Raw genomic sequence first — 27,518 nt, forward strand, 5'->3', positions numbered from 1 at the left:
TTCTGACAGAGACAGGATACACAAACCACAGCATGGGGAGACTAATGAGTGGGAGAGAGAGAGAGTGAGAGTGTGGGGGGGAGTGATGGATAGATGGGTGGTTAGAACAGAAAATAAGACAAGGGGAAAGAGGTGCTGTTTGGAAGATGGAGGCACTGAGAGAGGTGTGATGGCTGAAGGCAGAGAGCGAGGACAGAAAATGAAGGAAAAAAGGAAGTTAAGTGAAAAAAGGGCGTGTGACAAATGCAGCGGCAGGAGGTTAAAAAAGCCGACAAAAGTAAAATAAGATGGGGATTGAGAAGGGTGCAGGCAGGGTGAAGAAGCGAGGTGACAACTGTAATAATGTGACATCATCATCCAAAGAATGGCTCAAGTTTTACCACCAGTGTATCCACGACTGCACTCAAGAAATACCAGACTGCACGTTTCCTACAAGAACTGATGTTTCCAGTTGCCTGTGATCATTGCAAGTGAAAGACTCAACCTTATGAGTCATGTATCTTCATCATAAAATGGACCTGTTTACATGCCAATGTGTGTAGGACAACATGGAGAAGAGAGGCATGCCAAGACAATCAAATGATTGCCAAGACCGTAAGATAAATGAGTAGCTTGAGAAGAATGGCTATTAAAAACATCTCCCTCAGAATTAAGAAAAAGTATGTACCCATTCACTCGAGTTCTATTGTGGTCTAGTCTCATTATTAAATTACCTTTCCAAATGAAGTGAGAGAAACCTAATCATAGATCTTATAATAGTAACTCTTTATCATCTAGAGCCTGGTTAAATCTTCTTAATTGAAAAGAAATTTTAGCAGCTAATAATGTTTTGGTGGGAGTTGGAATTACTAGCACTCATAGAATGATTATTAGAATGAGATATTAAAGTGAGACCTGAGACAAAACGATTAGTCTATCTACCAATCGTAAGAAAATCAATCTACAACTATTTTGATAAGTAATTTTTTAAGGAAAAATGCTAAATATTTCCTTCAGTTTCAGATTCCCAATTGTGAGTATTTCATAGTCGTATGTGACAGTTGACTAAAAATCGGATGAAACACAAAATTGTATGACATTACCCCGGCCAGTGAATTGTTGTGATAGAGACAAGACATTTAAATGTTTCGTATTTTAAGTTGAAATAAAAGTAAATAAATAAGTTTAGTCAGGTTTTCCATGTTTTTTTTCTCAACTTCATGTTTATTGGGCAAAGGTAAACAAATACACATTCCAGTTGTTATTAAAAATCTTAAAAATATAAATAATAAAAAAGTCTAAAACTTACTAGGTCGTCCAGTTTTAGGCCGTACTACAGCACGGACACAGGGATCACAGCCTGACCGCTACACTGTGCAGTTTAACAAGCAAACAAACACACACTGCATGAAGCAGGAAGCGGCACCTGCTTTCTGACTGCCTCTCACTGACCCCACTAATGTACTTGAAGGGAGGAGGAACTTCAAAAGGAAAACGATAACAAACAGCCAGAGATCAAAAGAGGACGAGGAGAGCGTAGAGAGAACTAAAGAGTGCGTACAGGGAAGGATGGGGATAAGTGAGATATATATATATATATTACTTTCCGTACCAGTAATATTGGACGAGCTCCGTGTGGGTTTTTTAGGGTTTTATTTTTTGCAGCGTTTTTCTTTCTTTTTTTTAAGAGCACTGAAGCTTCCTTTCATTCTGTGCAGAAATCCTTTTTCCATTAAAAATGTCACCCTCAGACAAGATAATAAAAAATAAAAAAACACTCTTATGTATAAACATAAAAATGGGTGCAAAACGCTATTCCATTTATCGTCTTTTTTTTCTACACAGATGAATAAAGAATTCTAAAAGGAAAAGTAGTTTCATGAGTTTTCTTTGTGTGTGTGTGTGTGTGTGTGTGTGTGTGTGTGTGTGTCTGGAGTTCATTAAATCTGAAATAAAGGCTTGAGATATCAAATAATGCAGTGGGATGGCTTAAAAAAATGAAAATCAATGGGAAACTCAAGATTATTAATATGATTTATGACGAGACGGAGTGGACCTCGTTAAATCACACACGCTGGATGAATACTTCAGTGGCTCTGCTTCGATATGGAGGAATCTGCCAGCCCAAAGCAGACGCATGTATTTCCATCCTGAGAGGTTTGCGTGTTAGCTAGCGTGTGTCCTGTTTCACCAAGCAACATGAGAAACTGTGTGTGTGTGTGCGTGTGTTTCTGCACCGTGCTTCTGAAGACATGCATCTCATTCTAAGTGAGTGCTAATACTTGTGTAAGCATGGATCAATATAACGAGCGGGGGAGTGTATAAGTGTCCATCTTGGAGTAACTGCTTGTATCGGATGTTTGTGAAAGAGAGTCAGAAAGAAATGTACTCTTTGTAGACAGAAATTGTTTTTTGTCCAGTGTGTCTGTGAGGGAGATAAAAAAAAAAAGACTTGATATTAATGTTTATCTAAAGAATTTGTGATCACATGTCTGGGTGTGTGCTGTAAATGTGAAGCAGCTGTATCTCCACGTCTGTGCTCTTACCGACAATGCCCTAAGTTCTCATCCGTCATTATGGAGGCCTTTCACTGTCGCAGTCCATTATCATCTTCAGCTTAATTATTCCAACTCACATTACACCCAACAAAAAGATGTACAGTATACTCAGAGACACGAGCCTTGAGTCCGAAATGTACTCGAGCACAGCAACAAATGGGATCAAAGTGGATTTTGTATTTTACCCTCCATTGTGTTATGACAATGGTAAAACATGCTCAAGATATCAAATATGTTCTACATGGTGTGTGTATACAAACACAATAACAGTGTCTTTAGTTTCAATGGCTTTCATTTTAAATCAATCTATTCGTGAACACATTGTTTCTATTTATTTAACAAATGAGCCCAACTCACCAATTTGCAATAAAATGGTCAGTTGCATTTTAAAGTGAGTTGCATTTTAAAGTCCAACCAAAGGGCTGTTAAGGATGATGTAAAGCTACATCGCGCAATAAAGTGCCTTCCCTTCCGGTGTTTGCATGCATTATAAGCTCCTTTAGCTAAAGGTCAATTCATTCCTATAAATACATGCATTTGGAGAAATGTATGTATGCATGCATATATACATTACACAAGCTATGCACAGCCGAATAGAAAACTTTTTTTTTTCACAAACAAATGTTCCTACAAGTTTCAATTGTTATTCAACTGAAAACCAAACAGACTGGACTGCAAGCTGCAATCACAAGTTCATGTTCGTTTCAGACTGCAGATTGAGCTCACAGCAGCCAAGGACACAGAGGTGAAAGACATAAACAGATGCAGTATATGGACATTAGAGTGCACAGTGGCACGTAAGAGCAGTAACACACGTTTATGCAGGCCAGAAGCACCATATCTGAAACAAACACATACATTAACAGCATTGCTCAACTTGAGACAATGTCTCACAGATTTGCAAACCTCTGACCCAAATCAAAACTTCAACTGTAAATCCAGTCGTCTTTGATGAACACAAATCGGTACGCCTTGGAGTGAAAGGAGACTGGTGGACCCAATGTATGACGGAGCTGGATAACAAACACTGACACGTTTCTCTTCACACACACTGCAAGAAACCGGTGAAATACCTCAGGAGGTATGAACTCATCCAACAATAACAAAAGTAGCGATGGATGGTGAGGAAAACAAGGCAGAGAGCAAACTAAGACAACCTCCGTGGGATTACAACAACACTAACTGTATGCATTATGCTGTCTATCAGAGGAAGAGTCACCTTGGGACCTCTGCAAGGCGCCTCTAGTGAGATGGAAGCAACAAACTTCTGCCACAATTGCGCTAAAAGCACGTACAAAAAGATAACCACGGAACCCTTGTACAACAATTGTCCTCTATTCAATTTCCCAGCCATGTGTGTTTTTTTAATTTATTTAATTTTGTTTAATGATGAGCCTTTATAATGCTGAATCTTTTTGTAACCTTGCTGAAATTGAAGAAAATTAAAAGCATTTTTAATACTCAAGTATTCTTTGCCTCATTCTCTAAACTGGCATTAAGTGAATAGTCAATGGATTCCTGCTCTACACATGATAAACCATCAGGCATTCAGTTTCATCTCCTGCCTTCAAGTGGAAACTGAAGAGAAACAACTCTGGCTGAGGAGCGCTTCAGGCACAGGGCTGCCACTGGATGGGGTTCTCCAGAGCTCTCAGCCTTCACTCAAGGTCAACTTACTGCCCACAACTCCGGGGCTCCACACTCTGGACCGCACAGAGACCGCAGCACTTGTAGTTAAGGCAACTTGTGATTTCTCAGGTGCACTGACTCTCAGCCTTTCTTCAGCAGATGCAGACACATCGCAGCCCCCAAAAAAGCCCTGTAAATTATTCAGCACTTGGTTGAAAATTCCACAGTGGTTTGTGATGACACCAGAGGTCTAGCACACACAATGTGCTGTTGGTTAAAGGCGGCACAATTTGTTGTCGAATTTAAAAAAACATCCACAAATATTTCAATAAATTATTACTGTGAATAAAGACGCAAACATTTGTGATTGCTTTCTCTAATTTGGCGGCAAACAATAAAAAGATAAAGCAGGTGATATTCTTTAATTTTCTATTTGTCAATAAATCCCATGAAAAGACCAAATAAAGAATTATTTATTATTAAATATTTCTCTGTGCTATATACCTCCATTGTTATCCAAAAACTGTTAAAAGAAACATGATAAGTCAGGAGTTAAGGTGCCAACCATGAATGAAACATCCCTGGTTTGAATCCAGCCTGTGGTCCTTGTTGTTGGATGTCATTCCCCATCTCGATCCTTTCATTTCCGGTTATCGTTCTACTATGAACCTGGCAAACAATGCCCAAAAAATATTAATAAAAGAAAAAGATGAAGAAAAAATGTTGGCTGATATTAGGTTAGATCAGGTTCCTGGTGACGTATCATATCAGCGAATGTGTTGGTCAATAAAGAATGAAAATACAGTAGAAAAATGCTGAAATTGTGTATGTTTGAGGAAATGTAGAAACAGTCTGCGTTGCATAGTTTTTCTATCAAAAAGCATTAACTTTACTTTTCAAATGCAAAATGTCTCGATCAGTAATTACCTCACAATTCTACAACGACCGTGGAATGTATCTTCATCAAAAATATTTGTTTATTTAATGTGTTTACAGTATGTGAAAAATATCCTGATCTGAAATGTTAGACCGTAAATTTCTAACTAATGCATTCTTTACTCCAGTTTGAGTGACGTTTGCTAAAAACTACATGACCATCTTTTTGCTGAAATTATTTGGCCTTTTTAATAATTAAAGTATACATTCATGACCAGTTTTAATATGTTTTAGTATGAATAAATAAGTGAAGAGCAGAGTGCCATCCACAGGTTGAACTGTTGGTTTTAGTCTTTTCATGGGATTTGTAGGAAATAAATACAAATATAGAAACACACCAGCCTTTAACTTTTCAGGACTTTCTTTTCATAAACACATGAAATCAGTATTTTTAATAAAATATCAACTTTAATATTTCATAAAACCTTGAGACTGACTCACAACACACACACACACACACACGTCCTTTGTATCTCAAGGCATCTCAGTGTCCTTGACTTTTTTTTATGACAGAGAAATTCACCTGCACTTTGCTTTAAGTTTACTTGCTATACACCAGGAACCAAATATTAAATTGTAATTTCCGGGATAAATATTCTTCATTTTTAATCAGTGTGTTAAAGGGTATTGACTGAAGAAATATTCTTGTTTGTGTACTGAGACCAAATGTTTGCCAGGGGATTTACGAAACAAAATATGCTTTAATTAACCAAAATAATTAAAATAAAATGGCACACGTTGAACGGATTACCAGTTAAAAAGCTCAATAAATCTGTAGCTAGAATATAAATCAGGTAAATGTGTGACGATTAAATGCACTGTGCATTAAAAGCTACAACCAGATGTTCATTCTCTCTACACTGTACTTTTACCATCATAAAACTGTACAGGATGTTGGGTACATTCTGTACACTACATTCACGCTCCACTTTCAGCAGACATCATATACTGTACAAACCGATATGATAATTGATCAACCTTTCTGACAGTGCGGGTCTAACCAGGACGCCAGTTCCACCCGTGGACAATGGCGACAACAGAATGAGTGGATAAATAGTCCCTATAAATAGTCTCGTCATTTCCTAAGCTGATAATGCAGCCGGGCCAACAGCATGCTCATCGGGCAGCACTTCACAACAACGCCTGATAGATCGCAATTACAAGATGGTAATTCAGTGCAGTGTGTACTCCCTGTACTCTCTGCGTGTCGTGTCTGTGATTATGTGACAAAAGCATCGTCTGTGATGAGGACATGTGAGCAGACAATGCGGGCTCCTTGTATTTTCTGGTGGAGAGAAGCAAAGAGGACTCTGGGTTAGATTAAAGCCCATTTCATAGGTTCCAGTGATACATCCTTTGTACTTTGTTCACTAAGTTATGATTGCTAAGATGAGAGAAAGTGGTGGCTTTTTGTCATAAAATATCACTGCTTACAATGGGATTTTAACTTCCACATCTAATTTCTTCTCATTCCGTCTTGTTTGTCTCACTTCAACATCACCGGTTCAGTGAAACAGGGTTGGATTCAAATGTCAAAAGTCTAAATGAAAAACATCAATCCTCAAAGGTTGATAAACTCATTAAAAACAGCCATTCATCAGGTGATTGTGGACGCACTTAACGTGCTTTTTTTTTTTTTTTTTTCAGCTGTTCAAGTATTCGAGCTGAGCAGCCAAGGAGACGAGGACTTTGGAGGCACAGCCAAAGACTTAATGCCGGGCTGATTACTGGCACTAAAGCCAATATTTGAAAAAAAGGTGCACTATTATTGTCATAAAGTTCTGGGAATGCAAACGATTATTGCTACACTGAGGACTACATTAAGTGCGACAGCGCTCTGCCCCACACAAGGAAAGACACACAATTCGGACAGTTGGCTGCTTTACAAACTGCACATTATTGTCACGCTGTCACAACCTCAGAAGACTGGTCACATTTAGCCAGCCATTTTGAACGTCAGATGAAGCGGCTATCGGATCGTCTGACAGCATCTGAAACACATTGATTTGAATATTTCTATAGCACTGCATGGACCAACGTGGAAGAACATATTAAAATGATTACGGTGTGATTTTTGAGGGGATCTGTATGAAAAAAGGACGTTTTATCAAGTCTGTAGAATATGACGTGTTGGCCAGGACATCTCTGCAGCACCACATTATTTAACTTTAAGCGGTAATTGGACAAGAAATATTGTACCTTTTGCGATTTGAACTCTTATCACTCTTTTTACTTCAGTTGCTTTTTGTGCCTTTGAAAGACTGTCCAAAAGTGTGTGTGTTGTTTTGCTACCATGTAGTAAATGTATTGTGTATCAAGAACAAAGTCACAAAAAAGACAGAGGTCTGGAAGGCGATGTCGGTCGCCTGATAATCAGACTGAACTGCCGTTGCACGTTTTTATATTCATCCTGACTTTGTGGTTATGTTAGCTTCTTGTTGGGAGGGGTTATGCTTGAATTTCCAGTTGACATGGAAGCTATGGTGGCGGTTGCTAGGTGCTAGAGCTAACTTAACATTGCTCATAAAAGGCCAAAGAAAGAAAGATTCAGGTCTGCAGCCAGGGTAGGCATTCACACATTTCTGTGTCCGCTTTTGTACAATCTATTTCCGTGGGAAAACCCCCGTCTGTCCAGCTATGACACTGACCAGCAACAGCTTTCCAAGCAGAAGATCCTCTCCTGGGCCTTAAAGGAGTCACAACGCTGCACAACAAACCAACACTTTTGAACGTAGCACTTGTCTTGATGACAGGAGCTCTGATGGGCCAAGTGCTGATGATCAAGCTGACTCCTTTTTCTCTTTTACTCCCTCACTCACTCCATATCCGCCAGTCTCCCACATCGGCCCAATCAGGCTAATGATGCTTGCACTTCCTCCATCCCTTCCTGCTCGCTAAAGTGGCAATTGATTGGAGGGGTGGGAAAGCTTTTAACAAGGGAGGGGTGGAAGAGAAATAATTAGCACGAATGAGCTTTTCTGCAAACTCTTTCAGTTTGGCTTTTCTTTTCCTGCTTATTTACTGACCCGGACAACATTAAGGATTAACTCTCCAAGGGTATGTTAACTTCTCAATGACAGGGTGTAAATCAATCTGAAGCTGTAAACTGAGGCCCGTTTGTCTAATGCCAATGTCTCATTCCTCTCGGGTCACAACCCTACGATGTCGTCCTAATGGAAGCGGTAAAGAAAAAGAACGGGAAATGGAGAGGATGAAACTCTGGAGATGTACCATAACAAATCACAGCTTTACTTTTCTTTACCATCTTCCCACTCAAATTGAGACACAAACTGGACATCAGAGCATCCCGCGGAAATGTGGGCACTGAACCTTGAAAGCTCAAGTTTTTCAGCACACAGAAAGCCTTAATGCTGCTGCCCAAATGACCAGTAAAATGGTCTTTCTGACAGTTGTAACGTAATTAACTCGGACAGATCTAGACTGTAAAAACTAGAGCAGTAGCACTGTCTAAATTCTTGCTGCAGCCGATTCACAGTGACTGCAGCCTCCAAACTTCGCCCATGGCAAAGACACAGATACAAGAGGACAGAGTAGACATAACGGGACTTCAGCGCAGTGATGAAAAGTATGAGATACAAGCGTCTAAGATTTAAGCAAGGACATGTTACGTGTTAAAAAGTGCTAAGAAAAAATTAGCAGAAATCTACAGCTTTACATTAAATTACGTGTCAGTCGTAAACAGTTTTGTGTGCTTTTTAAAGTGAATACAAAGCATATAGACCCATATTCCTCACAGTGGCGGGCCTTATATTGTCTTAAGTCTTTAAGATATTAAATACGTCTACAGCTTTAATTTACATTACCAACGAAAGTGAGCCACTTCAAGTGGGCATGGAAGAGCAATTTTCTATTTGTTTTGTATTTTTAAATCATAAGGAGGATTAAGTAAAAAGCCTCAAAACAAATAGAGGAAAATTAATATAGTTTAGATATGAGCTCTCTTTAGAAGCAATATTGTACAGTGACTAAGGTAATTATAGCAAGCATGTCTCTTCAGAGACAGGCTATTCTATTCATATTAAATGTCCTTTTTATTTATTCCCCACCAACGGGTCTATATAGAAACGTATTTTATATGCACAGATTCCTTAAAGTCCAGTCGTCACTACAGAAGAAAAATATTATATTTAAGCACATTTATGATTGATAGAGTAGCTTTGTTTGTTTGTTTGGGGCGACTGGTTAGCATGCCCGTCTTTCAATCAAGGGGTTGGCAGTTCAATCCCCGCCCTAGTCGATGTGTCCTTGAGCAAGACACTTAACCCTGCATTGCTCCCCGTAGCTGTGTCTACGGTGTCTAATGTAAAGTGTCTTTGAGTATCTTGAAAAGCACTATATAAATTAAATGGATTATTATTATTATTACACAATAAATGCAGTCACTTAAAGGTCCTGTCACTGCAGTCTGTGGCTGTGAATCAGAGATAACACCCAGTGGTTCTACACTACATAAGAAAACTTGCTACAGACTGAAGCCTATAAGCAGGTATTAATGGATTACTCTTTTATTTGATTGACTGAAAATTAATTGGTTACAATTTAGATAATCAACTGGGATTTTTCAAGCAAAATATCCCAAAATGACTGTTTGACTGTTGTCATGGTGTCTACCGGTTCCTAATATTTGTTATCCTTAGATTTAATTTGCAGATGGACACAATGATGATTGAGCCTGTGGCACACTTATGAAAGAATTACAATATGCATGTCTTTTATGTATTTATGTGTGGTATTGCTACTTTTATAAGCTCAAAGCATTCGGCAGATTATTCAACAATGAAAATAACTGTAAGTCGCAGACCTACTGTAAGCTAATGTAAATGTTTTCAATTTGAGAATTATCTAATTCTGCACTAAAAAACAGCTGCTCCCAAAAAGACATATTTTGCTCCAAAAAAAAATATATAAATCAATATAAACTTTTTAGTATTCTTTGCGTTACCCCATAAGTAGTCGTCCCTGCCCATGACCCTGCCGATCACTGCCACTGCTTACTGTTGACCTTGCTGATTAAAATCCATACAGATCACACACTTTTATTGGCTTTTTGCACAGCAAATCCTCTTTCCACTAAAGATAAAAACGGGTTAACGTCACACTCTGCTCGATGCCCACCACTGTATTGTTTAGTTGCTGGTGTGAGGTGATCATGGCAGGGCTACGTTTTGACAGCACGTCATATTTACTCTGAAACTGAGGCTGCATCAGCAAAGCCGCTTTGCCTCTGTAAGTGCATGTGTGTACTGACAGTTGACAAGCATATTGTGAGAACATGTCCATTAGCGCTGCTTCACAAAACACAAAGTCATCGCAGTGGGAAAACTGCTATAGGAACTAGAGCTAAGGAAGTACAGTTACTACGGCAGGGAGAAACAGTGCAGTTCACGAGGGATCTGTAACCTGTTCTGCTTCAAAGCAGCAGCATAAGAACCCAAGTAAACAATCAAACTCTAAATTAATTCTTACAGAAGTAGAAAGGTTGGCTGAGAGGAGGTAGAACGTTATATTTGATCTTCCTTTAATTTAAGCACCCATTATGCATCAAAACACACATAAATACAGTCAGGCTCATTTTATAATATCTGTGTTGAGGTTTTTATCAGAGCACACACACACATGTAAAATATTTGTCTGCGATAGCAAACTTGGTGTGACATTTTGCATCTTGTAATATGAGCCTGTCCTAAAAGGAGCTGACAAGAGCTTGAGGGTAGATGTATGGTAGCTACAGCACAGAGAGACTTAGAGAGCACGCACTGTAAGGGACTGTGGGACCTCTACAGTCTCTGTCCTGGGCTTTCCATCACCTCCTCTGATCCCTGTTACTACCAGGGAGGCCGGGTGGATCACAACAACATGTCCCTCTTGATTAAAACCTTGGATAAGTGACCTGATGAAAAAGTGGCAGCCATCTAAGGAGGAAATGCAGCCTTGAAAACATGAATTCCTCAGGTGGGAAAAAAATGCTATAGCTGGCTACAACTTGATTATCCTCTAATAAGTGCAACAAGATGTGCATACTTAAAACAAACAGACTATCATCAGCTTAAGTACTGAGACTGGAGTAGATACTGAGGCATTCAAAGGAGATCTGTGACAAAAATCACTTAATCCTTGGCCTGATGCTGGAAAATCCTTTATAAAGTGGTTGAACATGCAAAGAGTTCCACACTATTTCCCCTATTACTTCAGTCAAATGAGGAAAATGCAGCTAAGGAGAGATCTTAAAAAATATGTTTAGCAGCTCTGAAGCAATTTACAACAAGTCAGGCCTGATAATCTCCCACACACAAAAAAGCACGGTTGTCTGCCCGACTGATTTTGGCGCCGAGCAAGGCGCTAAGCTCCATTGACAAAGCCAGAAGATAGTCAGTGAAGCCTAGCAGAAGGAGTGTGACTCTGTGCCACTGTAGGGTAATGCTCTTGTTAAGGGCTCTACCTGCAGAACCGAGGGGTCGTCTGTTTTATCCTCTTAAAATTACCAAACACGATCACTGAGATGTGCTCAGTGATCACATCTCTCTCTCACCTTTCTCCTCCAACGGTTCTAGTCAATGTCTGTCTGACTGTCCGGGTGCACTCATCCATGCCATCCCAAAGACCCGGATCTTTCAACCTCTTTATCCTCTATAACTCCCAATAACCCCCAAACCAACCCCCACTACAGCTTTTGGTCATCATCCACCACAGACTTCTCTGGAATCAATAAAAGATGCTCCTTCGCTGGGTTGAATGGATATTGCACCCAAAGGAAGCATCCAAGCTAAAAAAATAAAAGGGTGTTCAATCGTTGATGTTCATCCCACACACCCATCTTAATGTAGAGCATTGTAATAATGAAACATTGAGTTAACATGGCAGATTTCTGCTGTACTCATGTATTCAATTTAACTTTTTAACCACTTAAGATCAGTCAATCTTCACATTTTATATAAGCTCTGAATACCATAACAGGCCACCTCCGCTAACATTCACAACCTAAAAGACATTTAATTGATTGTTATATATGACATATGATATGAGAAGCTTGAATCAGAGAAATGTTTGGTATTTTTGCTTGAAAAATTACAATTAATCAATTGTGAAAATCGTTGACCATTAATTCACCTAATCGATTAACAGATGTATTGTTGCAGCTCTAAAAAGATAATAAATATTACATAACAATACATCTTCTCACAATGAAATACTGTGTGTTATAAGACACTATAAAGACTGAGAGCCCAAGAAGAAAAATGTTTACATTCTCAGAAAAACTGTCCACGTTCCCAAAACAAAAAAATGTTGAAAATGTGACTAAAAAAAAAGAAAGGAAGAAAATAAATCCTCCTAACAGTCAATTACAATTGGGATTTCAAGCTGACTGTATTTCCCTGAAGCAACTCAATTAAAAAATGTGAATTTATTATTTTAATTTCCCTGTTTACATAAATATGACAAACGTTTCATTTTCCAGCAGTGTTTTATTATACATGCACCTCACCTGAAATAAAGAGAAGCTCCTATAAAGTTGGAAGATACATTTTTATGAAATATAATATACTTTCTAGGCTTCAGGAAAAACGCAGCAAAGGCCACATATTTAATGATTGATCACTGAACGTATACTTTGCAATAATTCATAATTATAATCACCAGTTATGAGACGAAGTTGGATTGACGTTCATATTTGCCTGCTTTATTGTCACTGTGATGGTGTGATGACACGTGCACGTGCATTATGAATGAAGTACCTTGTTTTGCTGTTTCTTCAGACAAATCCAGGTGTTGCAGAAAGGGCTAATTTTAGCATTGTCTTATTCTCAGGTCAGTATGTATTCATGAATATGATGCGTTACTAATGATGTCTATACTGAACTGTACTTCTTGATATTGTCATTGAAGCCAAGTCTGCCGCTGACCTTTGTATCAACTACACATCCAAACTTTCACTATCAGGTTTTGATCGGCGAGTAAATCCAGTAAGTATCACAAAGCTTTGCGAGTCATAGTCGGCGTGTTTGTGCTCAGATTTTCGGATACAAATGCTTTTCCTTTTTTAAAAGCCTACGTCACAATTATGCCACACTGACAGTGGAATCTGTAGGTGAAGTTGCTCCACCTCCCGTACCGCATGACTCTCTGACTATTTTCTCCTTCCTGTCTGTCAACACATCTTTCTAGGTTTCTTATCGGTCAGGAAGTTAGGGTGTAGTCTACAGACACTCACTCTTACTCACATCCTGTCTGCACCTGCAGGCCAGAAAAACTATTGGCTCTAATCTTGTATCTCTCAGCTGTTGCCACGGTGAGTGGGTGTCCAGCGCCAACCAACAGCTTTATCTCTGACCTGCAGAAGGAAACCTGGGAGACCCCATCTCATGTGCACACAAATATGTCGCACACCTGCACTCAAAAGACATGCAAAAGTACACCAGTCACACACACCGCTCCTCCAGACATTGCAATGTACACACACATTCAGAGAATCACACACGATGACAAGTAGTTCAAGCTCTAAAGACTGAGATAGGACCAGAATATTCTTTCTCACTTGATGGTGCACGGCTTAATTTTAGGGACAGTTTTTTATAGTCTAGCCAGAAAGATTTATCAGCGAACTCTGCCGCTGCATTTACACTCATGGACTTAGCTCCACTGGAAAAAGGAACACTTAACATAAAATACTGAGAGAACTTACTGTATATGTCCAGTTTTTATTTTTTACCAATTAAATTTAAATTCTACCTGAGAAAAATGAATGGCTTTTAATGTCATACACGATAAACACGAAGGTGGCTGAGAGTGCTGAAATGGAAATGAGGAATACAACTTTTGTGATTGAAAATGCAGCTCAGTAGCTGAGCAAATTTGCATTTAATCAATTTGAAAAAAGGTTTTAATGCAAAGTTAGACACACACACACACACACACACACACACACACACACACACACACACACACACACACACACACACACACACACACACACACACACACACACACACACACACACACACACACACACACACACACACACACACACACACACACACACACACACACACACACACACACACACACACTCCAAAGACATTTCATTGTGCAATCCATCTTAATCAGCTAGACCATCAGAGACAATATATCCTCCCCTCCATCTCTCTCCTTCTCCAGACGGAGTGATTGAGGGGTGTAAAGAGGAGGATGTTTCTGCCCGACGTCTCCTCCCCCCCAATGCCCCCACCCACCCACCCACCCACCCCAACCCTCCTCACCAGGACGGCTCTTAAGTGCTTGTGGATTTTTATGTTTGTAGTGTTTTATAGGAGTGGGCAGGAGCCAGGGGCTGTAAAAGTGTGGAAGGAAGGAGGGAGGGGGTGATGGAAGGGGAGGAGAAGAGGAGGAGAAGGGGGAGGAGTGGAGAGTTACTGTAAATCCGATCTTTATTGAGAGCGACACAAACTACAAACAGCGGCCGCCCAGCCTCCACACAACGTCCTCTTTACCTGGTCAATCAGTGCTGACTGAAGGAAGGAAGGAAGGCAGGAAGGAGCAGGGTGGAGCAGCATATTACTTGGTTTCCACCTGTTCATTCACAGCTTCTGTGTCTGTTTCTGCATGTATCCACAGCTACATATGTGTAGCTGTGGATACATGCCTAACAGTCTGCTAGTATAGTGTATAATTGGCCACAGTTAGATTACATTATTATAAACTAGATTATTCTTCAAGGCCTCTCAAAGCAGCCAGAAAAAAAATCTGCAACACCCTCCACATGTCAAAAACCGCAGGCGCTGATTTGGCAGCTTAAGCTTTGCTGTTAGATCTGCAACAGGAGAAAAAGCTTGTAAGCAATTTTCTAAATGAGCGTAACTAACTGTCTCTTTTCTAATTGTTCTCTTGTCCCCCGATGTCTGTTTGCTTCTCTCTTTAATTTTAATGTCATATCTTTTTAAGTGCGACTGACATCGCTGAAAGCCTCTTAGTCACTCAGTTAGTCATTGACTGAAAAGGTCAGACGCTTAGTCGACCAAATGACTACGGAGACAGTCAGCCGGTCAGTCACACAGAAAAGGATGATCGGACTATGCTGACCAAAAACCCCTATGTGGGTACCTTGTACCTGCTTGTTGCCATGGCAATGCAGTCTGAGATTTAAATACTAGCCTGTGTCCTCTCCTTGCCTCTCTTTTATCTTCTTCTTTTCACTCCTCCAGACTCTCCCCTCGCTTTTTGTGAGTCGTTGTGCCGGGTCTCTGTCACGCTCCGTCTCTCAGTCATGTTTCATCTGGCATTGTTGTGTTTTTTTCCTGTCTCCCTCACCTTGCCTCGTCCTCTCTGCTAAATGACACTTTACTAGCTGACACCTCTGGTTAATTCCATGCTACTTTGCATCGTACGACTCTGTAAAAAGCTCTTGTAAAACACACATCGCAACAAAGTCGCCTGTACAAACACACAAGAGACAAATTACAATGATACGTACTTACTTACATCATAATTTTAACATTTGCAATGCAGATGCATAAATACTCGCACGCACACACACGAGTGAAACATCAACATATTTACTGGATGCTGGCACAGCGTACACCTGCTGACAGTCAGCTGCCAATGAAGATCTATCATTTTCTGCTAAAGCCTAATCATCAGGCATCATTTAGGCATGCTGGCCTGCCTCACTCTCCACGATGCACCATCTGTGCCAACACGGCAATTACATTTCCCCCAAATGTACAAATAGACTTGTGGTAAAAGGTCTTTAATGAATTATCTGGCTTTTGGCTCCATCTAATGGTCACTGGAAAACACTCTAATCCCACCAGTAAGCACTGGAAAACAACGGGTGTGAGGAAGTGTGTCATGTGAGCAAATACTATGGTGTCTTTAAGAAATATGATCGAAGGACTAATTTAATCAAAATGTATTAGGTTAGACTAATGATATGATGTTGATATTATTAACTTTTACTAGAGTTGCTATCAGCTTTTTATTATGGTTAAGTCTGTTAATTTTACCCAGTTCCTTTTTAAAGCCATTTATTCATAGTCTGTTGAGTCCTGAGACTTCACATGAAAGTGACCTCTGCTTTCAGATAGCTTTGCCTACTTTTGAAGTTTCCAGGGAGCCAGTTAGCAAACCTTCTGACTCTAAACCCTTTTAATGTTCTCTTATTCTCGTGTACTCACTACTTTAAAGTAAACTGCACCATGCACACCTGTTGGTAACCATATAAAAGCCTCTAGCTGTCTCTCCCAAAGTACTGTGATTGTACTATGGACAGTACAATCACATCGATGCAGCAGCCTGGGCGCTGTGTTCACTTAAGCACCAACTTTTTAAAACCGTAATCCTATATCATATTTCCCCACTGGTTGGCTTTCTTAGACATATGTTTATTTTTTTCCCTGCTGAAAACTTTACTTGTTACAAAATAGAGGAACTAAAAGGCTTTACATCGTTTTGAAATTTTACTTAAACATGTGTTAAAATGTGTTAAGAGTTGGTGACCATGTTGAATCACTAATCTACACACTGTTCCAACACAACACTTGACTCATTTACACCTCGACACATACCTGCATTGACAATAGCATCAACCTCCAGCTTGGTGATGTCACCGCTATAGAGGGAAATCTTCTGGTCCAATTTTTCACTCCTCTGGTAGAGAGTTTGTGCAGAGCCGCCTGATAATGAGACACACATTCATAAATTCAGTTTCAGGATCAGTTTTATTTACCTTGTTTACTTGAATAAGGAATATGTCTTGGTTGTTTGCTCCTAGCATTAAAACAATAACTGTTTATATTTTTTTAATTAGTGGTATCCAAAGGTGTATGGTTATATTATAGAAAAGGGTGTGCATATTTGTTATGCAACCAAAAGGTTCTTGGTTTATGGGTATACCGAGTTTAAGAGGAACTGTTGGGTAGTAATATGGTCAAATTTAGCCAAACTATCAATGTTTCCAAATAGCGGTCATCACAGCAGTTTGAATGTATGGGTCTGAAGTATTGTGTATTGCTGCTACATTTAGGTACAAAACTGAGGTACAAACCCACTTAACTGGATTATTCGCTGTTTTTATATCAAAGTGGGAGAGCTATTGCCACAATGAAGGTATATATAGGCCAACTGGCAGGTGCAGGGTCAAAGTCAGAGTAAGGTTCTGGTGGCTTGACAGCAAAGCAACCAGCACACAACTTTGAGGGTATGGCAGGGAGCAAGGGGGAAAGGGGCTGGTGAAACATCTGCGGGGCTGGAGAGCAGGAGGGTGGGGAAGGTCAGGTGACTGGGACTGCTGAAGGAGCGTGGTTTATTGCAGGATGGAGCTGCTGGATGTGGGAATGAGATGACTGAGACAGAAGAATAAGTCTGAGGGCATCTGGACAAGGCTATCGAAGAAGGCTGGAACATGGTCGTTAAATGCACAATGTTGTAAAGTTACAGCAGACGGCACTAGAAATAAAGAGATGGTGTTTGTTCAGATTCTCTTTGGCCTGACAAAACCTTTTGGGAACACCCCGAATGGACGGCGGCCGATATAAAATAGAACATTTTCAAATGGAAAGCATTTGTTAATGGCCTTTGATTCATGATATTTAAAAATAAAAATAAAGTAGGTGACTATGACACCCTCCCTGTGGACCCCAAATCGTTCATCTTTGTGTTCTATGATCGTGTGCCCACTAGTGAGCCTTTTGGTGCAGACCAGATTTTACTGCGCATGTGTTTTACCCCAATGATATGACACGATAGCAACGGAGGTTGCTATCGGGTTTAAACCCATGTTGAATACATGGGTTTGAGGGAAGTGGGAATGTGGCTAAAAGGAGAGACAGAGAGCAAGAATGTGACAATTAAGAGAGTAGCCGCACACCAAGTTCAATTCTTTACTTGTTCACTCCTTATTTGGAATCCTGACTGCAGGAATTAGTTAAAAGTATAACATTATTTTAATAGTCCAGTACAGAATGGTAAATTATGTGTACTAGATATTTAACTAAATTGTTCCATAACATTTGAGTAATAAAGCCTTTAAATTGGGGTTACCAGGCAAACAAACTGAGATACAACGTACCTAGCCCATATACTTGAGCAATTTTAAGTGTAAAGAGAAAATTCTAATTGTTTGCATGCATTTCTCAGACAAAGAGAGGGGCTTCCATAGATTAGAAGGAGAGGAACACAAAAAAGACATTTGGAAACAATATTTATTGAAGATTCTGGTGTGTGATAATAGGTGATAATCTTGTGATGATGTTACATTACATCTAACGTCAGTATGTTCATCTTTTGCTTTGTGTGTGCTAAATTGTGTTGTTTTGTGTGCATCCGATTAAGTTCACATTACATATTAATATATATTACATGCAAGTTGCTTCCAGCTCTTTTTATGTTGTTCATAATTTGGAAATGTTTTAGCCAAAAATCGGATACCACTTGTAAAAGTATTTATGTGTTGCTGCATCTCTCTGGTAAAGTCTCAGTTCTACCACCCAACCCTGAATGAACTTGACAGTGACTTTGACTGATGTTGGGTGTCTGACCTGCAGTGGGAGTCCACACCGAGACGTCTTCCAGTGACACAAAGTTAGACATCTTGTAGTGCTGACGCCTGTCCTTCACAGACAGAGATAGCAAGGAGTCTGAAAGATACAATGGAGAAAGAGGACAAAATATATCTATTTATATAGATATATTTAAGGAAGTAAGGAACAGAAAAACGTGGTACTTTTGGCACACCAGAATGAAGGAAAGCTTGATAAAGAAATAAAAATAGCTGTCATTCCCTCTTAAAAGTAACATTCCTGAAGAAACCTACAGGGTGTAGTATACTATGATATTATAGTACTTAATTGTCTTTTTGCAGCTTTAGGGCTCAAGTCCATATGTCATTCTAATCACCAAATATGAACATTTCGGAACCCTGACAATCCGGAACCTGGAAAATCCAGAACACGGAATTCGGACATTCCGAAACAAAGAACATATTTGAATATTGGCCTTCCGGAACCCGGACATTCCTAAGTCCTACACTGATTTACATTGTATACACACACACATACATATACATATATATTTTATTATATACAAAATTGTGAGTTTACAGTGTCTGCTAATTTGACAATACAAAAGTCAAAATGCTAGAGGTCATTTTACTCTTTCAGGTCAAATATATGTGGACTTGCTGCTTAGCTGTGATAATAATAGTTTAGTATCATACATTTTAAGAGCAAACAGGGTCGCTAGTTTCAGTCTTGTGATAACTGAAGTAACGTTATGCTCGTCTATAATCTAAACTATCATCTCACAACCAGTGACGAACAGGTGTTTTGGTCATGTGACAGCACACACGTTTCTCTCTTGTTGACAAAGCACACTGTAAAGTCACATTAAAATCCTCTCAGTTTGGTTGAACAGTCTCACCCTTGGTTTCCTTCCAGTCTCCCTCAGCGGAGTTCAGGTTCACTTTGCGGGCCATGGCGTTAACTATTCCAGTGTGGAGATACTGGACAAGTGCGACTGAGCTCGCTCCGAGGGCGGCACCAAGGGCTACCTTGGTCAGCCAACCTCTCCTCCCCCGGCGTGAGGAGGTACAGTTACCTTGGCTGGACTTCCAAATTGCTGTTGTCGAAAACTTCTCAGCTCGGAGCGCAGCTTTAATATGGCCGCGGATGGGACTTGTTGCTGGCTTTCCTACCAGCTGGAAGCTTCCAGCAGTTAACATGTGTTTGAACCTGACACCGACTCCCTGGAAGTCAGCACAGACTCGAAACAGAGGGCCAGTGCCCAGTGGGGCTCTGATATATGAAAAGAGAGCTGATATTTGCAGTGTCATGCCTGAATGACGGGATCAGCAGCCTGTAAGGGATCAATGTCAGACACACGGTGGTTAGGTTTCATTTTCGCTTCGAACACACGTTAGTGATGACCGTTTGTTGGTTCGAAGTTCTCATGTGCCATCTTTGTTTTGAACAGTCACATGTGGAATGTACCATTTTACAAGGGGTGCCAGGTAGCTGTCACGAGTAGAATAAGCTTATGTCAATAAATAAATAAGCGTTAGTGTGGTGATCAGGCCGCTATGTAGGATTCAATATTATTTATAGTAAAAAGAGCTATGCTCCAATGTGACCAGCGATGCTCTATTTTTAAATCAGACACCGAGTATAAACCCCGACTCTGATAACATGGGAAAGCCGAAGCCAAAAGCCACAAGCTGACGCCTTCATGACTGTCGGAAATATTGGAATTATAAGATAAAGGCACACTAGGCGCCCAAAGAAGCTATAGTATAGTTTGTTAAGAACACTCTACAGCACGTTTTGGGGTCGGAGCATATATTATTATTCAAAGAAAGTTAGATTATCAATTCAGATTCAGATTTAACTTTATTGCAGTTACAATTAGAGTTAGAATTATTTCCCCCTAACGAAACCAGAGAGACAATCATTTGTGATGACAACAAGATATGCTTTACTTTGCATCTGACACATAAACTGATACTAGAATTGTGGCTACATGACCCACACGTGAACACCTCACATTGCTGCTTTATATTATAGTATGTCTTTTTGAATTTCTCATAAAAGAGAGGAGAAAGCTATAGAGACAGTGTGTGTGTGTGTGTGTGTGTGTGTGTGTGTGTGTGTGGGGGGGGGGGGGGGGGGGGGGGTGTTATCACTCAAGCCCCATCTGTCACTCAATAGCCCTTTTCACATTTCCGCCTAGCGGAAACTGACAAAAATACGGAACAAGCCTTTCTTGTCAGAAGTGACACAACCAGCGCAGACACAGCTACCCAGACCACAACCTGCTCAGCCCGAGAGAGGATAAACTGCTGCACAGTTTCATAGAAAACCTGGGAAACTTCTTCAGAGATCTGACAGAGGCACAAGGGTCCCCACAGTTTACATCTCTCAAAACCTGACGGTATTGTCTTTCAAAGTTTGTGTGTGTGTTGAGGCAGCGTTGAGGCAGCATGTATATGTGTGAGGCTTTTAAATGTGTAAGATAATTCATTTGGTCACATGATTACAAAACAGAATGTATGTAGTGAACTGGTCAAAGATCAGAACTGAGATTCAGCAACATGCAGATAAAGATAGTTTAGGCCTCCATCAGAGGTAAGGAGGGGTGCACGTATTCATTGTTATACCATTGTCTGTGATACAGGTCTTTGAAATTACAAATACATGGGACAAAGACCAACATTTAAATCCCTGTATTTAAAACATTTCAGATGGGCTCATATTTTCATACACATGCAGTGGGTTTTTGTATTGGCACTGGATGAGCATCTCCTCTGGGGCGGTCAGAAAGCGGAAGTGTGTTCCCTGGCGATAGTTCAAGTTAAAAACAGGAAGTGCTCATCAAACTGGACATATTACCAGACACACACACACACCTCATCCTGTGTGTGTGTGTGTGTGTGTGTGTGTGTGTGTGTGTGTGTGTGTGTTTGTCAGTGTTACACAGTATCATGTGATATTGAACCCTGAGTTAAAGGGTTTCTTTTCTCACACTTGATTGGCTGAAGTATGATTGGTAGATCATCTATCCTCTTTTTGTCTCATTTAATATCTGAAATATTCATCAAACCTATTCAATTATTTCACACATTTTGAGAGTGTATTACAGTTGCAGCATATGTAACTCAGATTTTCACTGCAGTTTTATACTTCTTAAAATTAAGTATAAAGGCTTGTTAGGCATGTTATGCACTGATGTGAAATAATGCAGAACACATTAATGTAGTAGGACTGAAATTGTTTTTCTTATAAGGCATGGAGTGTTGTACTGAAATGCGATGGTCTGGTTTTAGAGAGTTTTTAAAGTTTTCTCAGACATTATTATTGCAGTCTATTCAAGTGCATACTTTCTCACTTGTAACACATGAAATACCTGAAAAACTAATTACTCAATTATTGAGTGTATATTGATACATCTGAAAATGTTGCACCAAAGTGTTGGATAAACAAATGAAAGAGTAACCTCACTGAATCATTATAAGTCTTCCTATCCTTGACTGCTTTGTCTGAGCTATCACGCGCCAAACTAATAACAAAATAATGACCTTTGTCACACATAATAGATCATTTAAACAGCATTCATTGAGCTGCAAGTGGTTATCAATTTGACAATGTTACTAGGCTAATTTCTTTGTCTCTCTCCCATGTTTGTCTTTTCTACTTTCTTCTCCTTTCTGTCAGACCTTCTTCTCCCAGTATGGCGGCGTGGGACCTTTCAGTCACAGTGGAGGACCTGGGGTCTGACGCGCCACCTGTCACCCTCAGTGTAGCCTCTGAACTTCACGTTGGAGGGGTCATCCTCCAACTGGTGGAAAAGACACGTGGGTCACTGTCTGTCAGTCTCTCTTAGTCTCAGTACACAGACTAAAAATAGCTACACAATTTGAATGGACAATTGATACTTTGCACACTTTAACATTATTTATTGATACATCCTGTAGGCATTAAAACATCCTAAGTCATTAAGTAATACAACACCTCTGTCTGCCCAAAATATATATAAATATTTATACAGAGCAATAACCATCTTTATTAAGTGTCTTAACACAGCATCCTTTTCCAGTTATGTCTTTTTGCATACACTCTGTTATTACACTAAATTATGTACAAAACAAGAAAAAGTACATAATAATTCATTTCAGAAGAAAATACTGGCAAATAATACACGTAAAAGAGACATTATATGTTTGTTTACTCAACCAAACCATATAGCTTTTATTTTGAAAGATTGGTTTAAACTGGCACCTAGAAATGGTTCTCGAAAACACTTACCTGTTCTTGAATTAGTTCTGGAATAACACATAAAACTTCAGTCCAACGAGTTTCAGATGCAATAATTTTAACCCTGACATGATTTGAACACGCAACCTTCTGATCTGGAGTCAGACACGCTACCGTTGCGCCACGGAGTCCAACACATTCACAGTCTCAAAATTGATCACACAGCATAAAACGACCCAGAAAATGTAAACGTGAGTGGACGATACCGGGATAAACTAGTTCATGTATGTATCGTCCGTGTTGCTGCCTGTGGTTAACGTTACTTGACGTTACCAAAACAAGCACTTTACCTTGTCATTAACATGTAGGCTTATGTTCATTTTATGGAACCAGCTGGGTCAATTAACGATATACTACTTAATGTTAGTGTAGCTATCAGTAAAACATCAGTTTTGTATTTCAGTTTGCAGCAATATCTGTTTTATGTCCATCCTCTATAGAGATAAAACGTGATTGGTCAGACCATGCGCTGTGGTGGGAGCAGAAGCAGCGGTGGCTGCTGCGAACAGCCTGGACTCTGGAGAAATATGGCATCCACGCAGACGCCAGGCTGATGTTTATGCCCCAACACAAGCCCCTGAAGCTAGGTCTGCCTAACGGCACTAGCCTGAGGCTCCGAGGCTGCTTCTCCAGCTCTGTCTTCCAGACCGTGATGGGTATCTGTCGAATGCTCAGTGAGTCTAAGCATTTTTTATTTATTTCCTTTCGGTCTTTCTACTTTCATTTATCATGTTGTTCATTGTATATATTGGTACTTGGGCCCTGAGCACCGACAACGTGTTAATAAAACTTGAGTATCAGAAACAATGAACTTGAAAGGATTTGAACACAGACACTTCTAAACAGGAGTTGATGCACTACTGTTGCACCACAGTCAGTGATTACATGTTTTTAAAGCAAATGTACACTTCAGGGACACAGATGACGGACAAGAAATTTGAAAGCTGTTCACATTTCTTCATGAATATCTCAAATCAGTTTAATGTCTGTCTTTGAGACGATAAAGTCAATAGAATTGGAAGAAAGACCATATCCTGTTAAAGAATCATTATTCAAACAGAGATTAGGATCCATAACTGATGAATATAACATACATTTTGGAGGCAGTTTAAATTTCTTGATGAATATCAGAATATGTATTAGGCAGTTCAATGTTACATGCATTAAAGTCTCAAGACTGAAGAAAACTCCTATTCTGTCAGACGAGTATTATTTAAACAGAGCTTTAGGATCCATAACATTGACCCTGACGTGATTTGAACACGCACCCTTCTGATCTGGAGTCAGACGCGCTACCGTTGCGCCACAGAGTCTAAAAACATAGATTGCAAAAAATGCAAAACTCAGAGGGGTCACTGATGATTATAAAATACATTTTGGAGGCACTTTCAATTTCTTGAGGAATATCAGAATATGTATTAGGCAGTTCAATGTTCGTGTTAGATGCATTCAATTCTCAAGACTGAAGAAAACTCATATTCTGTCAAACGAGTATTATTTAAACAGAGCTTTAAGATCCATAACAATGACCCTGACGTGATTTGAACACGCACCCTTCTGATCTGGAGTCAGACGCGCTACCTTTGCGCCACAGAGACCATTCTTTCCAGGTTACGAAAGAATTTAGCACCTTCTGAAGTCTGTTAATATTTCTTCATGAATATCAAGGTATTTATTAGGCAGTTCAATGTCTGGTTTTGAGGGGATAAACTCTGCAGAACTAGAAGAAATCCCCTATTGTGTTGGACAGTCAATTAAATAGAGCTTTAGGATGCAAAACTATGACCCTGACGTGATTTGAACACGCACCCTTCTGATCTGGAGTCAGACGCGCTACCGTTGCGCCACAGAGTCTGAAAACAAAGATTGCAAAAAATGCAAAACTCAGAGGGGTCACTGATGATTATAAAATACATTTTGGAGGCACTTTCAATTTCATGATGAATATGTATTAGGCAGTTCAATGTTCGTGTTAGATGCATTCAATTCTCAAGACTGAAGAAAACTCCTATTCTGTCAAACGAGTATTATTTAAACAGAGCTTTAAGATCCATAACAATGACCCTGACGTGATTTGAACACGCACCCTTCTGATCTTGAGTCAGACGCGCTACCGTTGCGCCACAGAGACCATTCTTTCCAGGTTACGAAAGAATTTAGCACCTTCTGAAGTCTGTTAATATTTCTTCATGAATATCAAGGTATTTATTAGGCAGTTCAATGTCTGGTTTTGACGGGATAAACTCTGCAGAACTAGAAGAAATCCCCTATTGTGTTGGACAGTCAATTAAATAGAGCTTTAGGATTCAAAACTATGACCCTGACGTGATTTGAACACGCACCCTTCTGATCTAGAGTCAGACGCGCTACCGTTGCGCCACAGAGTCTGAAAACATAAATTGCAAAAAACTCAAAACACAGAGGGGTCACTGATGAACATAAAATACATTTTGGAGGCAGTTTAAATTTCTTGATGAATATCAGAATATGTATTTGGCAGTTCAATGTTAGATGCATTAAAGTCTCAAGACTGAAGAAAACTTTTATTCTGTCAGACGAGTATTATTTAAACAGAGCTTTAGGATCCATAACATAGACCCTGACGTGATTTGAACACGCACCCTTCTGATCTGGAGTCAGACGCGCTACCGTTGCGCCACAGAGTCCATTCTTTCCAGATTTCGAAAGAATTTAGCACTTTCCGAAGTCTGTTCATATTTCTTCATGATTATCAACGTATTTATTAGGCAGTTCAATGTCTGGTTTTGAGGGGATAAACTCTGCAGAACTAGAATAAATCCCCTATTGTGTTGGACAGTCAATTAAATAGAGATTTAGGATGCAAAACTATGACCCTGACATGATTTGAAAACGCACCCTTCTGTTTTGGAGTCAGACGCGCTACCGTTGCGCCACAGAGTCTGAAAACATAGATTGCAAAAAATGCAAAACTCAGAGGGGTCACTTGTGATTATAAAATACATTTTGGAGGCACTTTTAATTTCTTGATGAATATCAGAATATGTATTAGGCAGTTCAATGTTCGTGTTAGATGCATTCAATTCTCAAGACTGAAGAAAACTCCTATTCTGTCAGACGAGTATTATTTAAACAAAACTTTAAGATCTATAACAATGACCCTGACATGATTTGAACACGCACCCTTCTGATCTGGAGTCTGACGCGCTACCGTTGCGCCACAGAGTCTGAAAGTTTGCAAAAAACTCAAAACTCAGAGAGGTCACTGATGAACATAAAATACATTTTGGAGGCAGTTTAAATTTCTTGATGAATATCAGAATATGTATTAGGCAGTTCAATGTTACATGCATTAAAGTCTCAAAAATGAAGAAAACTCCTATTCTGTCAGACGAGTATTATTTTAACAGAGCTTTAGGATCCATAACATTGACCCTGACGTGATTTGAACACGCACCCTTCTAATCTGGAGTCAGACGCGCTACCGTTGCGCCACAGAGTCCATTCTTTCCAGATTTCGAAAGAATTTAGCACTTTCTGAAGTCTGTTAATATTTCTTCATGAATATCAACGTATTTATTAGGCAGTTCAATGTCTGGTTTTGAGGGGATAAACTCTGCAGAACTAGAAGAAATCCCCTATTGTGTTGGACAGTCAATTAAATAGAGATTTAGGATGCAAAACTATGACCCTGACGTGATTTGAACACGCAACCTTCTGATCTGGAGTCAGACGCGCTACCGTTGCGCCACAGAGTCTGTAAACATAACTTGCAAAAAACTCAAAACACAGAGGGGTCACTGATGAACATTAAATACATTTTGGAGGCAGTTTAAATTTCTTGATGAATATCAGAATATGTATTAGGCAGTTCAATGTTCGTGTTAGATGCATTTAGATCTCAAGACTGAAGAAAACTCCTATTCTGTCAAACGAGTATTATTTAAACAGAGCTTTAAGATCCATAACAATGACCCTGACGTGATTTGAACACGCACCCTTCTGATCTGGAGTCAGACGCGCTACCGTTACGCCACATAGTCCATTCTTTCCAGATTTCGAAAGAATTTAGCACTTTCCGAAGTCTGTTCATATTTCTTCATGATTATCAACGTATTTATTAGGCAGTTCAATGTCTGGTTTTGAGGGGATAAACTCTGCAGAACTAGAATAAATCCCCTATTGTGTTGGACAGTCAATTAAATAGAGATTTAGGATGCAAAACTATGACCCTGACATGATTTGAAAACGCACCCTTCTGTTTTGGAGTCAGACGCGCTACCGTGGCGCCACAGAGTCTGAAAACATAGATTGCAAAAAATGCAAAACTCAGAGGGGTCACTGGTGATTATAAAATACATTTTGGAGGCACTTTCAATTTCTTGAGGAATATCAGAATATGTATTAGGCAGTTCAATGTTCGTGTTAGATGCATTCAATTCTCAAGACTGAAGAAAACTCCTATTCTGTCAAACGAGTATTATTTAAACAGAGCTTTAAGATCCATAACAATGACCCTGACGTGATTTGAACACGCACCCCTCTGATCTGGAGTCAGACGCGCTACCGTTGCGCCACAGAGTCTGTAAACATAACTTGCAAAAAACTCAAAACACAGAGG

At 39.7% G+C, this 27,518-nt stretch overlaps 2 protein-coding genes and 11 non-coding genes across 13 annotated transcripts in view; 1 reads left to right on the forward strand and 12 right to left on the reverse strand.

Annotated features, from left to right (window-relative positions):
- macrod1 (mono-ADP ribosylhydrolase 1) overlaps positions 1-20,096 on the reverse strand; it is a 91,587-nt gene extending 71,491 nt beyond the window's left edge. Inside the window, exons 1-3 of the mRNA XM_034544271.1 lie at positions 19,533-20,096; positions 18,653-18,751; positions 16,682-16,789 (exon numbers count right to left, since the gene is read on the reverse strand). Coding sequence (XP_034400162.1) covers positions 16,682-16,789; positions 18,653-18,751; positions 19,533-19,944 — 619 coding nt within the window. The 5' untranslated portion in view covers positions 19,945-20,096. The remainder of the gene's footprint in view (positions 1-16,681; positions 16,790-18,652; positions 18,752-19,532) is intronic.
- A 2,238-nt stretch (positions 20,097-22,334) lies between these two features.
- The window catches only part of fermt3b (fermitin family member 3b), an 85,491-nt gene continuing 80,307 nt past the window's right edge, over positions 22,335-27,518 (forward strand). The window contains exons 1-2 of the mRNA XM_034544260.1: positions 22,335-22,458; positions 23,359-23,592. Of these exons, the coding sequence (XP_034400151.1) occupies positions 22,335-22,458; positions 23,359-23,592 (358 nt within the window). The remainder of the gene's footprint in view (positions 22,459-23,358; positions 23,593-27,518) is intronic.
- trnaw-cca lies at positions 22,978-23,049 on the reverse strand. The gene has a single exon. It is a non-coding gene; the product is annotated as a tRNA-Trp (tRNA).
- On the reverse strand, positions 24,160-24,231 carry trnaw-cca. The gene has a single exon. It is a non-coding gene; the product is annotated as a tRNA-Trp (tRNA).
- Positions 24,445-24,516, reverse strand: trnaw-cca. Its single transcript has one exon. It is a non-coding gene; the product is annotated as a tRNA-Trp (tRNA).
- On the reverse strand, positions 24,701-24,772 carry trnaw-cca. The gene has a single exon. It is a non-coding gene; the product is annotated as a tRNA-Trp (tRNA).
- trnal-caa lies at positions 24,978-25,049 on the reverse strand. Its single transcript has one exon. It is a non-coding gene; the product is annotated as a tRNA-Leu (tRNA).
- On the reverse strand, positions 25,513-25,584 carry trnaw-cca. The gene has a single exon. It is a non-coding gene; the product is annotated as a tRNA-Trp (tRNA).
- On the reverse strand, positions 26,054-26,125 carry trnaw-cca. The gene has a single exon. It is a non-coding gene; the product is annotated as a tRNA-Trp (tRNA).
- On the reverse strand, positions 26,328-26,399 carry trnaw-cca. Its single transcript has one exon. It is a non-coding gene; the product is annotated as a tRNA-Trp (tRNA).
- On the reverse strand, positions 26,584-26,655 carry trnaw-cca. Its single transcript has one exon. It is a non-coding gene; the product is annotated as a tRNA-Trp (tRNA).
- On the reverse strand, positions 26,869-26,940 carry trnaw-cca. The gene has a single exon. It is a non-coding gene; the product is annotated as a tRNA-Trp (tRNA).
- trnaw-cca lies at positions 27,410-27,481 on the reverse strand. Its single transcript has one exon. It is a non-coding gene; the product is annotated as a tRNA-Trp (tRNA).

The sequence above is a fragment of the Cyclopterus lumpus genome, chromosome 10, assembly GCF_009769545.1.
Source record: "Cyclopterus lumpus isolate fCycLum1 chromosome 10, fCycLum1.pri, whole genome shotgun sequence".
Classification (NCBI taxonomy): Eukaryota; Metazoa; Chordata; class Actinopteri; order Perciformes; family Cyclopteridae; genus Cyclopterus; species Cyclopterus lumpus.